The sequence below is a fragment of the Pelophylax lessonae genome (assembly GCF_965119305.1).
Source record: "Pelophylax lessonae genome assembly, chromosome: 4".
Lineage (NCBI taxonomy): Eukaryota > Metazoa > Chordata > Amphibia > Anura > Ranidae > Pelophylax > Pelophylax lessonae.
Genome location: NC_138771.1, coordinates 21658697 through 21673248, shown reverse-complemented (window position 1 = coordinate 21673248; position 14552 = coordinate 21658697). Strand labels below are relative to the sequence as shown.

Sequence of the window (14552 nt, the reverse complement as noted above, 5' to 3'; positions counted from 1 at the left end):
TGCCAGGGCAAAACCTAAGCTGAATGCTCGATGGCAGGCTGGGGATCCATCTGGCTCTCAGCCCTGGGATCCAGGGCGACCAGTCCGAGACCCAGCTCCGCATGATGATTCTTCATCAGAAGATCCCTAAACTAATGCTGACAAAATAACAGCTAGCAAGGAAAAGAGAAAAATACTTGAAATAAAATCAAATAAAGGGTAGAAGGCTGAGACTAAGCCCCAGCACAGGACAGGCCAGCTACTCCTAAGCTAGGCAAAGACAAACTGAGTTGGGAATGCTGGAGCAGGGAGGTATTGACTGAGGGGACAGCCCCTAGGGGTGTGTCTATGCTAAAAAGCTTTTGTATTAACAATTCTTGTTGCCTAGCTACTCCTACGGAGCAAAGGTCAATACCCATTGGTGACGAATTGGAGGGGGTGGCGACTGTCGGAGGACGTAAGAGAAATAGAGTGTTCTGAGGACAAGCCCAGTCCTAGAGGGCAACAAGGTTCTAAAGTAATATCCACTTCTGACTACAGAGTTCTACAGGGAGAAAGAGCTCTGATGAAGAAGGACATACCTTAAAAACGAGTCAGCTAGCAGGGACCCTGGTAAAGTCCTCCTTGAGCTAGAGGCTGACCTGTTTCAAAGGTATGTCCTTCATCAGAGCCAGCCCCTTCTCTCTGTAGAACTCTGTAGTCCTCTAGGACTGAGGTTGTCCCCAGAACACTGTGGAAAAAAGAGCGTTCTGAGGACAACAGCTTCTAAAGTAATATCCACTTCTGACTACAGAGTTCTAAAGGGAGAAGGAGCTCTGATGAAGGAGGACATAGCTTTGAAACAGGTCAGCTAGCAGGGACCCTGGTGAAGTCCTCCTTGAGCTAGAGGCTGACCTGTTTCAAAGGTATGTCCTTCATCAGAGCCAGCCCCTTCTCTCTAGAACTCTGTAGTCCTCTAGGACTGGGGTTGTCCCCAGAACACTGTGGAAAAAAGAGCGTTCAGAGGACAACAGCTTCTGAAGTAATATCTACTTCTGACTACAGAGTTCTAAAGGGAGAAGGAGCTCTGATGAAGGAGGACATACCTTTGAAATGCATCAGCCTGCAGGGACCCTGGTGAGGTCCTCCTTTAGTTAGAGGCTGACCTGATTTAAAGGTATGTCCTTCATCAGAGCCAGCCCCTTCTCTTTGTAGAACTCTGTAGTTCTCTAGGACTGGGGTTGTCCCCAGAACTCTGTGGAAAATAGAGCATTCTGAGGACAAGCCCAGTCCTAGAGGGCAACAAGGTTCTAAAGTAATATCCACTTCTGCCTACAGAGTTCTACAGGGAAAAGGGGCTCTGATGATGGAGGACTTACCTTTGAAACGTGTCAGCCAGCAGGGACCCTGGTAAGGTCCTCCTTGAGCTAGAGTCTTCAGCAAAGCTGGGAGATTGTAGCCACATGTAGTGGCTGGATGAGCTCTTTCACTACCTAGGTTTGTGAATAGTTTTATTTTATCTGCAAAAAATTGGTCGTTGGATAATGCAGTAGGCCAGTGCCAGTGTTTTTTATCTGCTTCACTGGGTATATGTGAGGGTTTGCAACCACTTTAAACTGTGTTGGAAGAAAACACTGCCTGCCAATTGAAGACAATGGTATGGCTTCCTTCACAGCAGATCGTGTGGCATCTGGAGCGAACAAAGCTCCATCACTTAAGGCCATAGCGTATGATTGGATCTTTTTTCTTCTTGTGTGATTAAAGTGGTTGTAAAGGCAGAAGGTGCATTCTATGCATTAGGGTAAAAAACCTTCTGTGTCCAGCAGCCTCCCTCACACTTACCTGAGCCCCATCTTGATCCAGTGATGTACACAAGTACCTCGGCCGTCCAGGATGCTCCCTCCTGATTGGCTGAGACACAGCATCGGCGCCATTTGCTCCCGTTGCTGTCAAAGCCAGTTAGCTGAGGAGGAGAGGGGGCGGGATCGAACCGCGGCTCCGTGTCTGAATGGACACACAGAGTATCGGCTCAGTTCGAATGCTCCCATAGCAAGCTGCTTTCTGTGGGAGCGCTCGACAGGAGGGAGGAGCCAGGAGCGCTGGCAGGAGACCCGATAAGAGGAGGATCCGGGCTGCTCTGTGCAAAACCAACTGCACAGGGCAGGTAAGTATAACATTTCTTATTTTTAAAGAAAAAAAACGAGACTTTAGTGCTAATTTAAAGTAGTGCTCCAGCCCTCCCCACAGAAAAATTAAAAGTCAGCAACTACACATGTTGTAGCTGCTGACTTTTAATATTAAGACACTTCCCTGTCCTGGAATCCAGCGATGTCGGCACCCCAGCCAATATTTCCATCGGCTCTTGGGTGCTGCCGCCGCCATAGACTGTAATGGAAACTGGCAGCTTCACAGCCGATTCCCTAGCGTGCTGTGCTTTCTGAATGGCCCGGCGGCGGAGGAAGGAGGCCGAACTTCTGACGGACCTCCCCGTGGCGAGGTCTGACAGAAGCGGGGACAGTACCCCTGTCAAGGCAGGTACCCCTTTCCCCCACAAAAGGTGCCAAATGTGGCACGGGGGGGGAGAGACAGATAAGAAGAGCTTAAAGGTATAGAGCTTCATGCATCACCATCACCTTCTCTGAAGTTCTGTATTGCTGTAAGATTCAGATGATAATTATGTGTAGTAATTACGAGTGTGAAAGAACTGCGAGCTGCTGTCAGAGACGCCGTGGATGAGTCCAGTCCCTGCATCAGCTGGAATGCCTCCATTCTTCAACAAAGCGAGAAGACAGAAAGTGCTGTGGCACAGACACAACTTTAAGGCTTACGGTGAAGTTCAAAGGAAATGTAGAAGATTAAGTCCTCCAGCTCAGAACTCTATTCCAATGATGTAAAAAAGTCTTGGAATTACTTAAACCGATGAAAATCAGTACAAGCAGATACAGTGTCATCAAGATAGCAAAACGGTGGCTTGCAAACCAAGATGGCTGCCTGGACCTGTGTGAAGAAAATTTAGAGTGTGTAAAAATATAAAACAATTAAGATTAACCACTTAACCCCTTAACATGTACAAATCAAATGCATTTTTCTTTTTTAGGAAATTACTTAGAACCCCCCCAAACATATACAGTAGAGGCCCAAGAGAATAAAATGATGAGTGTTTCAAATTTTGTTTATGTCACACGTTATTTGCTCAGCGGATTTTCAAATGCATGTTTGGAAAAAATACACTTTAATACATTTTAACCACTTAGCAAGTGCTAAGGGTGGCACAGGGTGGCTGTGGCACAGGGTGGCATACTGCTACAGGGTGGCAGCTGTGTGCAGGATCACGTATATATACACGTGACCCTGCACTTCCAGGTAGGGGCCGTGAATGTGCGCCGGCTCACTCCCGTTGTGATTACACACAGTGAGAGCCAATTGGCGGGTACCGCTGGCTCCATGTCCACTGGCACCCATGATCATCAGCCAGAGAGACAGAACTGCAATCTGCCTATGTAAACAAGGCCAACTGCCATTCTGACAGGGGGGAAGGCATGGATCCTGTGTTCCTGCAAAGCAGGGACTAAGATCCATGTCCTCCCCTAGTAAAAGCACCTGCCCCAGTTTAGTAAAACACTGGCTAGGCACACATTTAACCCTTTGATCACCGCTGATGTTAACTCCTTCCCAGCCAGTGTCATTAGAACAGTGACAGTGCATATTTTTAGCACGGCCCCTTTTACAGGGGCACCTCTGTGATCCCCACTGAGCAGGCAGATGACAGGTTCTGTCGGCTCCGTTGTACACGGCGGACACAGTCCTGCTCTCCTCTATGGGAAATCGGATGGAAATAGACCGCCTGTCCATTTTCATCCGATCCGATTCCAAAGACGGATGGAAAATAGGACCACCATCTGGGCAGGATCAGATCAGATAGCGTCAGATGTGAGCGGGTATGTGTCCCCTGATGTCTGCCGCTCCAGAGGGGAGACTGCAAGGTCTGATCAGGCCCGCCTGAAAAACTGACAGGCAGACCTGATCGAACAGCTAGTGTGAAAGGCCCCTTATGTGTCACTGGTTCCTGCAAAGTGTCAGTTAGTGTCAGAATGTCCGCTACAATATCGCAGTACCAATCAATATACAATTTTTTTTTTACCAAAAATATGTAGCAGAATACATATTGGCCTAAATTACTAAAGAAATTTGATGTTTTCAACTTTTTTATTGGATATGTTCTATAGCAGAAAGTAAAAATATATTGTTTTTTTTTTTTTCAAAATTGTCGGGGAATATAAATGTCCCCTTTGATAGCAATAGGCAGTGAACGTTCTCTTTACTGAGACATCTGGGGTCTATTAGAACACAGATCTCTCCGCTGCCCTTAAAAGCATGTGATCAAACCAAGATCGGTTTGATCAAACGCTTTCACAAGCCATTAACGGCCGGTTTACATCTGAGTAAAACCGGAAGTGACAAAATCCTTATCGCTTCCAGTTCCTTAGACCAGTGGGTCTAAACAAAGGGCCAGTTTACTGTCCTTCAGACTTTAGGGGGGGGGCAAGCAGGAGTAGAACATTTACTGGTGTCAGTGGCAGTAAACCATGCCCCATCTTTTGTATGGGGGAGGAATAGTGCCCCATTATTAGTATTAGTGGGAGGAATAGTGCCCCATTATTAGTATTAGTGGGAGGAATAGTGCCCCATCATTGGTGTCAGAGGGAAGAATAGTGTCCCATCATTGTTATCAGTGGGAGGAATACTGCCCCATCATTGGTGTCAGTGGGAGGAATAGTGCCCCATCATTGGTATCAGAGGGAGGAATTGTGCCCCATCATTGGTGTCAGTGGGAGGAATAGTGCCTCATCATTGGTGTCAGTGGGAGGAATAGTGCCCCATCATTGGTATCAGTGGGAGGAATAGTGCCCCATCATTGGTATAAGAGGGAGGAATTGTGCCCCATCATTGGTGTCAGTGGGAGGAATAGTGCACCATCATTGGTTTCAGAGGGAGGAATAAATAGTGCCCCATCATTGGTGTCAGTGGGAGGAATAGTGCCCCATCATTGGTGTCAGTGGGAGGAATGGTGCCCCATCATTGGTATCAGTGGGAGGAATAGTGTCCCATCCATGGTGTCAGTGGGAGGAATAGTGCCCCATCATTGGTGTCAGTGGAAGGAATAGTGTCCCATCATTGGTGTCAGTGGGAGGAATAGTGCCCCATCGTTGGTATTAGTGGGAGGAATAGTGCCCCGTCATTGGTGTCAGTGGGAGGAACTATGCCCCACTGTTGTTGACAGCGGGGGAACTAATGCCCCAAGGGCCGAATAAAATCAAGGAAAAAAAAATGTAAAAATTGCCCCGGACAGCTAGTGGTTAGAAACACATTTAAAATTGTATTGAACCCAAAAGCAGACATTTATTATATTGCAGCTTACCAATTCTTAGATGTGATAGCTGCATTACTTTCCTCCAATCTGACTGTACAATCTCAGTTACCAAAACTATGTAATAGAGGACAAATCTAAACAATCCAATTATTTTATATCACATGGACCCTTATATTACATAGTTTTACAAGATTGAAACGAGATTGTACAATCAAATTGTATAGTGTATGTCCAGCTTAAAGCTGAAATCTAGAAATTCAACCACTTTGTAGAAAGTGCAGGCACATTATGAGGTAAACCCAAGGAGGTGCATGACATCTCTTGAATTTATATACATTTTTTTTTTATCTTACAGGTTAATGGCTCTGCCGGAGCATACAGTGGGTACGGAAAGTATTCAGACCCCCTTAAATGTTTCACTCTTTGTTATATTGCAGCCATTTGCTAAAATCATTTAAGTTCATTCTTCTTCCTCATGAATGTACACATAGCACCCCATACTGACAGAAAAACACAGAATTGTTGACATTGTTGCAGATTTATTAAAAAAGAAAAACTGAAATATCACATGGTCCTAAGTATTCAGACCCTTTGCTGTGACACTCATATATTTAACTCAGGTGCTTTCCATTTCTTCTGATCATCCTTGAGATGGTTCTACACCTTCATTTGAGTCCAGCTGTGTTTGATTATACTGATTGGACTTGATTAGGAAAGCCACATACCTGTCTATATAAGACCTTCCAGATCACAATGCATGTCAGAGCAAATGAGAATCATGAGGTCAAAGGAACTGCCTGAAGAGCTCAGACAGAATTGTGGCAAGGCAGAGATCTGGCCAAGGTTACAAAAATATTTCTGCTGCACTTACGGTTCCTAAGAGCACAGTGGCCTCCATAATCCTCAAATGGAAGACGTTTGGGACGACCAGAACCCTTCCTAGAGCTGGCCGTCCGGCCAAACTGAGCTATCGGGGGAGAAGAGCCTTGGTGAGAGAGGTAAAGAAGAACCCAAAGATCACTGTGGCTGAGCTCCAGAGATGCAGTCAGGAGATGGGAGAAAGTTGTATAAAGTCAACCATCACTGCAGCCCTCCACCAGTCGGGGCTTTATGGCAGAGTGGCCCGACGGAAGCCTCTCCTCAGTGTAAGACACATGAAAGCCCGCATGGAGTTTGCTAAAAAACACCTGAAGGACTCCAAGATGGTGAGAAATAAGATTCTCTGGTCTGATGAGACCAAAATAGAACTTTTTGGCCTTAATTCTAAGCGGTATGTGTGGAGAAAACCAGGCACTGCTCATCACCTGTCCAATACAGTCCCAACAGTGAAGCATGGTGGTGGCAGCATCATGCTGTGGGGGTGTTTTTCAGCTGCAGGGACAGGACGACTGGTTGCAATCGAGGGAAAGATGAATGCGGCCAAATACAGGGATATCCTGGACAAAAACCTTCTCCAGAGTGCTCTGGACCTCAGACTGGGCCGAAGGTTTACCTTCCAACAAGACAATGACCCTAAGCACACAGCTAAAATAACGAAGGAGTGGCTTCACAACAACTCCGTGACTGTTCTTGAATGGCCCAGCCAGAGCCCTGACTTAAACCCAATTGAGCATCTCTGGAGAGACCTAAAAATGGCTGTGCACCAACGTTTACCATCCAACCTGACAGAACTGGAGAGGATCTGCAAGGAGGAATGGCAGAGGATCCCCAAATCCAGGTGTGAAAGACTTGTTGCATCTTTCCCAAAAAGACTCCTGGCTGTATTAGATCAAAAGGGGGCTTCTACTAAATACTGAGCAAAGGGTCTGAATACTTAGGACCATGTGATATTTCAGTTTTTCTTTTTTAATAAATCTGCAACAATGTCAAAATTCTGTGTTTTTCTGTCAGTATGGGGTGCTATGTGTACATTCATGAGGAAGAAGAATGAACCTAAATGATTTTAGCAAATGGCTGCAATATAACAAAGAGTGAAAAATTTAAGGGGGTCTGAATACTTTCCGTACCTACTGTACACTGACACTCGGGGCTGTGAGAGAGGAGAGACACACAGAGCAGCTATTCCCAACCTTCCCTCTGCTGCCCATTCAGAGAAGCCTTTGTATTTTGTGAATAAGATAATACAAAGGCTTCTGTGATTGGGCAGGAGGAGGGGAGAGGTGGGCATAGCAGCTGCACGGACTCCAACGTTGAAGATGCTTAGACTTGTAGAATCAGTGGCCGGAGTCACAGAAATACAGCGAAAGCCATCTTCCGGGAGTGCAATACAACTGTCAGACATAAACAGAGATAAGTTCAGGACATGTCATGCACCTGCTTGGACTTAACTCATAGTGTGCCTTCACCTCTTACAAAGGAGCTGAAATCCAGGAAATAAAAATGATAAAAGCAAGACCAATAAATAGATACATAACAGTTTTAGCACCGTAAACATCTTGACAAACCCTAACAGAGAGTAGAAGGTGGTAACGTCACGACTTACCGCCTCTGTGGCTGCTCCTGAGAATAAACCAGAAGATATTTAACCCGCAGCAGCTCATTGTTGGTCACTACAAAGTACTTCTGTGGAACATCTCCACCTTCGCTGTTCCGTGCTCTCGCTCTCCTCCGATCTATACCCGTCGAATCTGTGTTGAGTTTAAGAAGCAGAACTGAATTAACACTTCAGATTTGCAGCTCTTGACAATGCAGCCTATTTTCTAAACTTTCTTGGCAACAACCTTAACCACTTGTTGACCGCCCGCCGCCCTTTTACTGTGGCAGGGCTGCTCGGCTGTGTCCAGTCACGTAGTACTACGTGACTGGAGTGCATATGGTTTCGGCGGCGGGAGGTGGGCCGCCGGAGGGCAGCGGCAATCATCTGAAAAACTGAGAGAAGACCCTCCTGCTTTGTTTACATCTTCTGTCAGACAGGCAGGAAAAGATCAGCAGTTTCAGCCAAGCTGAAACTGCGATCTCTCTGTGCCTATTACAGAACCCCCCCCCCCCCCCCCCACACACACACACACACACATACAGTAAGCACATTAGGCATACATTTAACCCCTTTGATCACCACCCGTATTAACCCCTACCCTGCCAGTGTCATTTACACAGTAACAGTGCATATTATTTAGCACTGATTACTGTAGTAATGTCACTGGTCCCCAAAAAGTGTCAAAGATGTCAGTTAGGGGTCTGATCTGTCCGCCGCAATGTCGCAGTCCCGCAAAAAAATTGCAGATCACCGCCATTACTAATAAAAAAAAAAAAAACAAACAATAAAAATGACATAAATCTTTCCAGTAGTTTGTAGACGCGATAACTTTTGCGCAAACCAATCAAAATAAGCTTATTGCGATTTATTTATTTTACCGAAAATATGTAGCAGAATACAAATTGGCCTAAAATGTTAAAAAATTTTGATTTTTAATTTTTTTTTTTGGGGATGTCATATAGCAGGATGTGAAAAATATTGTTTTTTTTTTTTTTTTCCAGAATTGTCGCTCTTTTTTTGTTTATAGCGCAAAAAATAAAAAATCGCAGAGGTGATCAAATACCACCAAATGAAAGCTCTATTTGTGGGGAAAGAAATACATCAATTTTATTTGGGTACAGCGTCGCATGACCGCGCAATTGTCTGTTAAAGTAACTGAAAGAGTGTATCAATGTGCCTTACTGAAATATTATATTTCATAATATATTTCAGCTCGTGCCCACTCTACAATGGAATGTGGCCACTTGCAATTACATATTGAACACACCTCATTCATACATCCTTTGACACTTGGCAGTTGTATTTTTGCATATAGACGACAGACAACACCTGAACACAATTGACAATTGCTTACATTAACACATCAGACAGCTGAACACAGACGGAGCGGCTTTTCCACAAACAAACTTTCAGACACACTACACCACACATTTTCAGCGCTGTGTTAGGGAAACAAAAGCCTTTTCATGTATTGTCTTAGTATATATATTTTATTGTTAAACTGACCCATGAATTGTACCCTAGTTTGAACTGGTTTTTCCCACTCAAATTTCCTATAAATCTGTGAGCCGAACTGAAATAAATTAGATGTGTCTATGCTAAGCTTAAGTTTCTATGTGTCGTCGCATCTCCTGGCCAGCAGACAGAGAATTCACTACACAGGGGGAGTTAGGACTGAAGGGCCGTAAATCATCTTGTAATTGCCTCCTGACGAGATTGAGCTAACAGTAACTCAGTGCCGAATAGCAAAATATTGCCTGGTCATTAAGGGGGCAAATCCTTCCGGTCCAGAACTGGTTAAAGAGGAGGGGGGGAGGCAAACAAGCAGAACTTCCTCTTTTGGGTGAAGTTCCACTTTAACCCCCTGTCTACAAATATATGTTTATAAACAACATTGTATACAAAGGGGTTAAAGTACATTATAAAGGGGTTAAGCTGCTGCAGCTATGCACTTGCAATTGATTTTTAAACCCAGCAGAGAGCTTTTAGATAGAACTGATCTGGGTGGCTCTAGAGTGGACTGATCACTTAGTGTGTGCCCCCCCCCTTCGCCACCCCCGACATCTGCAATAAACAGCACCCAGAGTGAAAGCAGGAAGAGATATTCCTCAATCCCCCGTGACTAATGAACCTAGAAGCAAGGTGTATTAGGTCACTTCCAGTTTCACAGTTGTCATTCCTCTGTTGTAGCCAAGAATGCAGCTAATCAAACACAAACTGTGCATGATTAGCTGCAGTGGAGGGTAGGGGAGACATTTTCACAGGCATCCGCAATTTGAAGGCTTGACATGTTTGTTATCTATTTACTCTACATAACCCCGTCTTTTATATTTTACCAAAAAATTTGGTATAATATTGCGCACGTTTTCACTAAAAGTTATGTGTATTTTTTCCTGAAAAATTTGCATTTGATATAAAGTTGCACAAATATTGTTTGACATAAAAAAAAAAAAATTGCAACTTATTTGCCAGGGTCTCTGCCTTCAGAAAATATATAATGTTTGGGGATTTAACTGCTTGCCGACCGCACACAGTACATATATGGCAGAAAGTCGGCTCTCCTGTGCAAAAATCACGTATCTGTACGCGATTCTGCACTTCCGGGTCTGGGGCGCACTAAGCAGGAACACAGATCTCTGCATTTCCACAGTACAATCATGTAGGAATACTGCCCTGCGGCCCAGTCTCCAAAGAGAGGGGAATCATGCTCTGCTTCAGTATGTCACAGTACATGTTGGCATTCATGGTTCCCTCAATGAACTGTAGCTCCCCAGTGCCGGCGGCACTCATGCAGCCCCAGACCATGACACTCCCACCACCATGTTTAAATGTAGGCAAGACGCACTTGTCTTTGTACTCCTCACCTGGTTGCCGCCACACACGCCTGACACCATCTGAACCAAATAAGTTTATCTTGGTCTCATCAGACCACAGGAGATGGTTGCAGTAATCCATGTCCTTAGTCTGCTTGTCTTCAGCAAACTGTTTGAGGGCTTTCTTGTGCATCATCTTTAGAAGAGGCTTCTTTCTGGGACGACAGCTATGCAGACCAATTTGATGCAGTGTGCAGCGTATGGTCTGAGCACTGACAGGCTGACCCTTCACCCCTTCAACCTCTGCAGCAATGTTGGCAGCACTCATACATCTATTTCCCAAAGACAACCTCTGGATATGACGCTGAGCACGTGCACTCAACTTCTTTGGTCGACCATGGTGAGGCCTGTTCTGAGTGGAACCTGTCCTGTTAAACCACTGTATGGTCTTGGCCACCGTGCTGCAGCTCAGTTTCAGGGTCTTGGCAATCTTCTTATAGCCTAGGCCATCTTTATGTAGAGCAACAATTCTTTTTTTCAGATCCTCAGAGAGTTCTTTGCTATGAGGTGCCATGTTGATCTTCCAGTGACCAGTATGAGAGAGTGAGAGCGATAACACCAAATTTAACACACCTGCTCCGCATTCACATCTGAAATCTTCTAACACTACCGAGTCACATGACACCGTGGAGGGAAAATGGCTAATTGGGCCCAATTCTGACATTGTCACTTAGGGGTGTACTCACTTTTGTTGCCAGCGGTTTAGACATTAATGGCTGTGTGTTGAGTTATTTTGAGGGGACAGTAAATTTACACTGTTATACAAGCTGTACTCTCACTACTTTACATTGTAGCAAAGTGTCATTTCTTCAGTGTTGTCACATGAAAAGATAGAATAAAATATTTACAAAAATGTGAGGGGTGTACTCACTTTTCTGAGATACTGTATGTCCTTGAACAAACTTAGAATTTACAGTTGGGGTTAGGGTGTAAGAGAACTATATGCAACAGAGCTGTGTTCCAAAACAACAGGACGAAACAGCACAGTCTATAGGTTTATGTCGAATTTCCCTCTTTGTAAATGACACATTTAATCAGTAGAGGAAATTTTATACCAATCGATCCATACTTTCCACTGAGATTTAGCAGTTTGATATCTACCCTGAGAGGAGGAGGATAGCATCTCATGTGACATGCTTGTGGTTTGTCTCTTTCACTTTGCGGATAGAAGGAGCTGTATGATCTTTCCAATGGCGTACTAAAGCTAATCTGGCGCTTAGTAGAATGTGGGTGGCTATATCTCTAATATCTATTGCTATTGTTTCTATACCTAATGACAGAATAGCCAGTCCTAGTGATGTGGTGAATCTCAGCATGTCTTTAGAATGTGAGAGGAAACAAGCACAGGGAGAAGATGCCAACTCCATGCAGATAGCGTCCATGCCTAGATTTGAATCTAGAACCCCAGTGCTGCATTACAAAAGTGCTAACTACCAACAGGGCTGGTGCAAGGATTTTTGACACCCTAGACGAAATCTAATTTTGACCCCCCCCCCCCCCCAGCTCGCTCTGCCCCTGACTGCACTCCCTTTCCCCTGCCCATGTATACGGTGCAGGTGGCAGGGGTCAGGAGTGTGTAATGCACAGAATGCAGGGGAGTGCAGGGTTGCGCTACATAAAGAGTGCAGGGTTGCAGGGTGCGCTACGTACTGCGTGGAGGGCTGCAGGGTGCTCTTCGTACTGATTGCAGGGTTGAGGGGTTTGCGCTAAGTAATGAGTGCAGGGTTGTGGGGTGCGCTAGGTACTGCGTGCAGGGTTGCGGGGTGCGCTTTTTAGATAGTGCAGGGTTGTGGGGTGCGCTAGGTACTGAGTGCAGGGTTGAGAGGCGTGCTACGTACTGCGTGCAGGGTTAATGGGTGTGCACTAGGTACTGAGGAGGGGGTGTGTGGAGAGGAAGGGGGGGGGGAGGAAGGAGGAGTATGCAAAGGAAGGGGGGGAGAGGAGGGGTGGATGGAGAGGAAGGGGGGAGGAGAGGAGGGGTGGATGGAGAGGAAGGGGGGAGGAGAGGGGGAGAGAGGAGAGGGGGAGAGAGAAGAGGTGGAGATGAGGGGGTGTATGGAGAGGAAGGGGGGAGGGGAGGAGGAAAGGGGGGGGAGAGGAGGAGGGAGGGAGGGAGAGGAGGAGGGGGGGGAGGGAGGGAGAGGAGGAGGGGGGGAGGGAGAGGAGGAGGGGGGGAGGGAGAGGAGGAGGGAGGGAAGGAGAGGAGGAGGGGAAGGAGAGGAGGAGGGGGGGGGGAAGGAGAGGAGGAGGGGGGAAGGAGAAGGGGGGGGGGAAAGAGAAGGAGAGGAGGGGGTGTATGGAGAGAAAGGGGGGGAGGAAGGAGGGGAGGAGAGGAGGAAGAGTATGCAAAGGAAGGGGGGGGGAGGAGAGGAGGGGTGGATGGAGAGGAAGGGGGGAGGAGAGGGGGAGAGAGAAGAGGTGGAGATGAGGGGGTGTATGGAGAGGAAGGGGGGAGGGGAGGAGGTAAGGGGGGGGGGGAGGGAGAGGAGGAGGGGGGGAGGGAGAGGAGGAGGGGGGGAGAGGGGGCTGGATGGAGAAGGGGGAGAGAGAAGGGGGGGGAAAGGAGAGGAGAGGAGGGTGTGTATGGAGAGAAAGGGGGGAGGACTGACCACCAATCCACTGTACAGAGGTATATTTTACCTGCTCATTTTTGATAAACTGCTGTTTATCATATATTGCTGCAAAATATCTTCAATAAAAAAAAAGAAAACAAACTGAGCTTTTTGTATTACAAAGTAAAATCCAGCTGTAAATTGCAACAGAAAGTCCAGGTCTTTTTCAAGTATGATAAACATTTAGTAGAAACAACGAAAAGAAAAAGAAAAGAACACAACAGATGCCTCCCTCATACAGCACCCACTAAGCTTTCTCACCTTTTTTCTTGGTCTGACATTTGACATCGGGATGATCGATCATCTCACACACAGCAACGCAGCTCAGCACAGGGCCTAGAAAACTATGACTCCACCCATGTCCATGGGGGCTATACAGAAGAGCCAGACTCAGGTCACTGGTCAGGTAGGTCCCTTCCCCAAACAGAGACGTCTGCAAGGAATGGAGGATCAAATACTTTGGATTAATGCTTTGTACATACAATAAGAATATCTGACAAATGATCATCCATTTTTTTTTGAATGCTAGTCTCAAATCAAAAACCAATAGGTTACTAAAGTTACAAAAATTCTTGTAAGGGTCCTTTCACACGGAGCGGACCGTTTTTTTGATCCGCTCCGGCACTTTTTTTTTTTTATGGACACGGATGACACTTGTGTCACCCGGTCCGTATGTCCGTTCATCATCCCATCCATTTGCGGATGAAAAACTGATATAATGCATGTCAATGGGATTGCGGATGTCAGTGGATAACACCGCTGACATCCGTTTTTGCGTCCGTTCCATTTTTTTAACCACTTGGCTCGATTCCGTCCAGCGACGTAGACCTACGTCGCTGGACTCCTCCCCCTGTAGGCTGGCTCCCGCTGTTTTCAGTCATAGCCAGGGGAGGAGCGGCGGGGATCGCCGCTGCTCTTCCCCGATCGTCGGGGAATCGAGTTTGGAGATCCGCCTGCTTGTGTAAACAGAGCGGGCGGATCTCCTAAGTGACAGGGAGTGACAGATTGCAGGGTTCAGCATAGCTGAACATGCGATCTGTCCCTGTGTCACTCAGTCACCTCCCCCCACACACGTCAGTAAGCACCAGGCATACATTAACCCCTCCCTGTCCAATAAAATTAACCCCTTCCCTGCCAGTGTCATTTTTACAGTAACAGTGCATATGTATAGCACTGATTACTGTAGTAATGTCACTGGTACCCCCAAAAGTGTCAAAAATGTCAGTCAACGGTCTGATCTGTCCGCCGCAATGTCGCAGTCC

The 14552-nt window shown here is 46.3% G+C and overlaps 1 protein-coding gene across 1 annotated transcript in view; it reads right to left on the bottom strand.

The window, feature by feature from the left end:
• Positions 1-2564: 2564 nt before the first annotated feature.
• Positions 2565-14552, bottom strand: part of PARP16 (poly(ADP-ribose) polymerase family member 16) — a 49911-nt gene continuing 37923 nt past the window's right edge. Inside the window, exons 5-7 of the mRNA XM_082255401.1 lie at positions 13552-13723; positions 7812-7956; positions 2565-2955 (exon numbers count right to left, since the gene is read on the bottom strand). Coding sequence (XP_082111527.1) covers positions 2814-2955; positions 7812-7956; positions 13552-13723 — 459 coding nt within the window. The 3' untranslated portion in view covers positions 2565-2813. The remainder of the gene's footprint in view (positions 2956-7811; positions 7957-13551; positions 13724-14552) is intronic.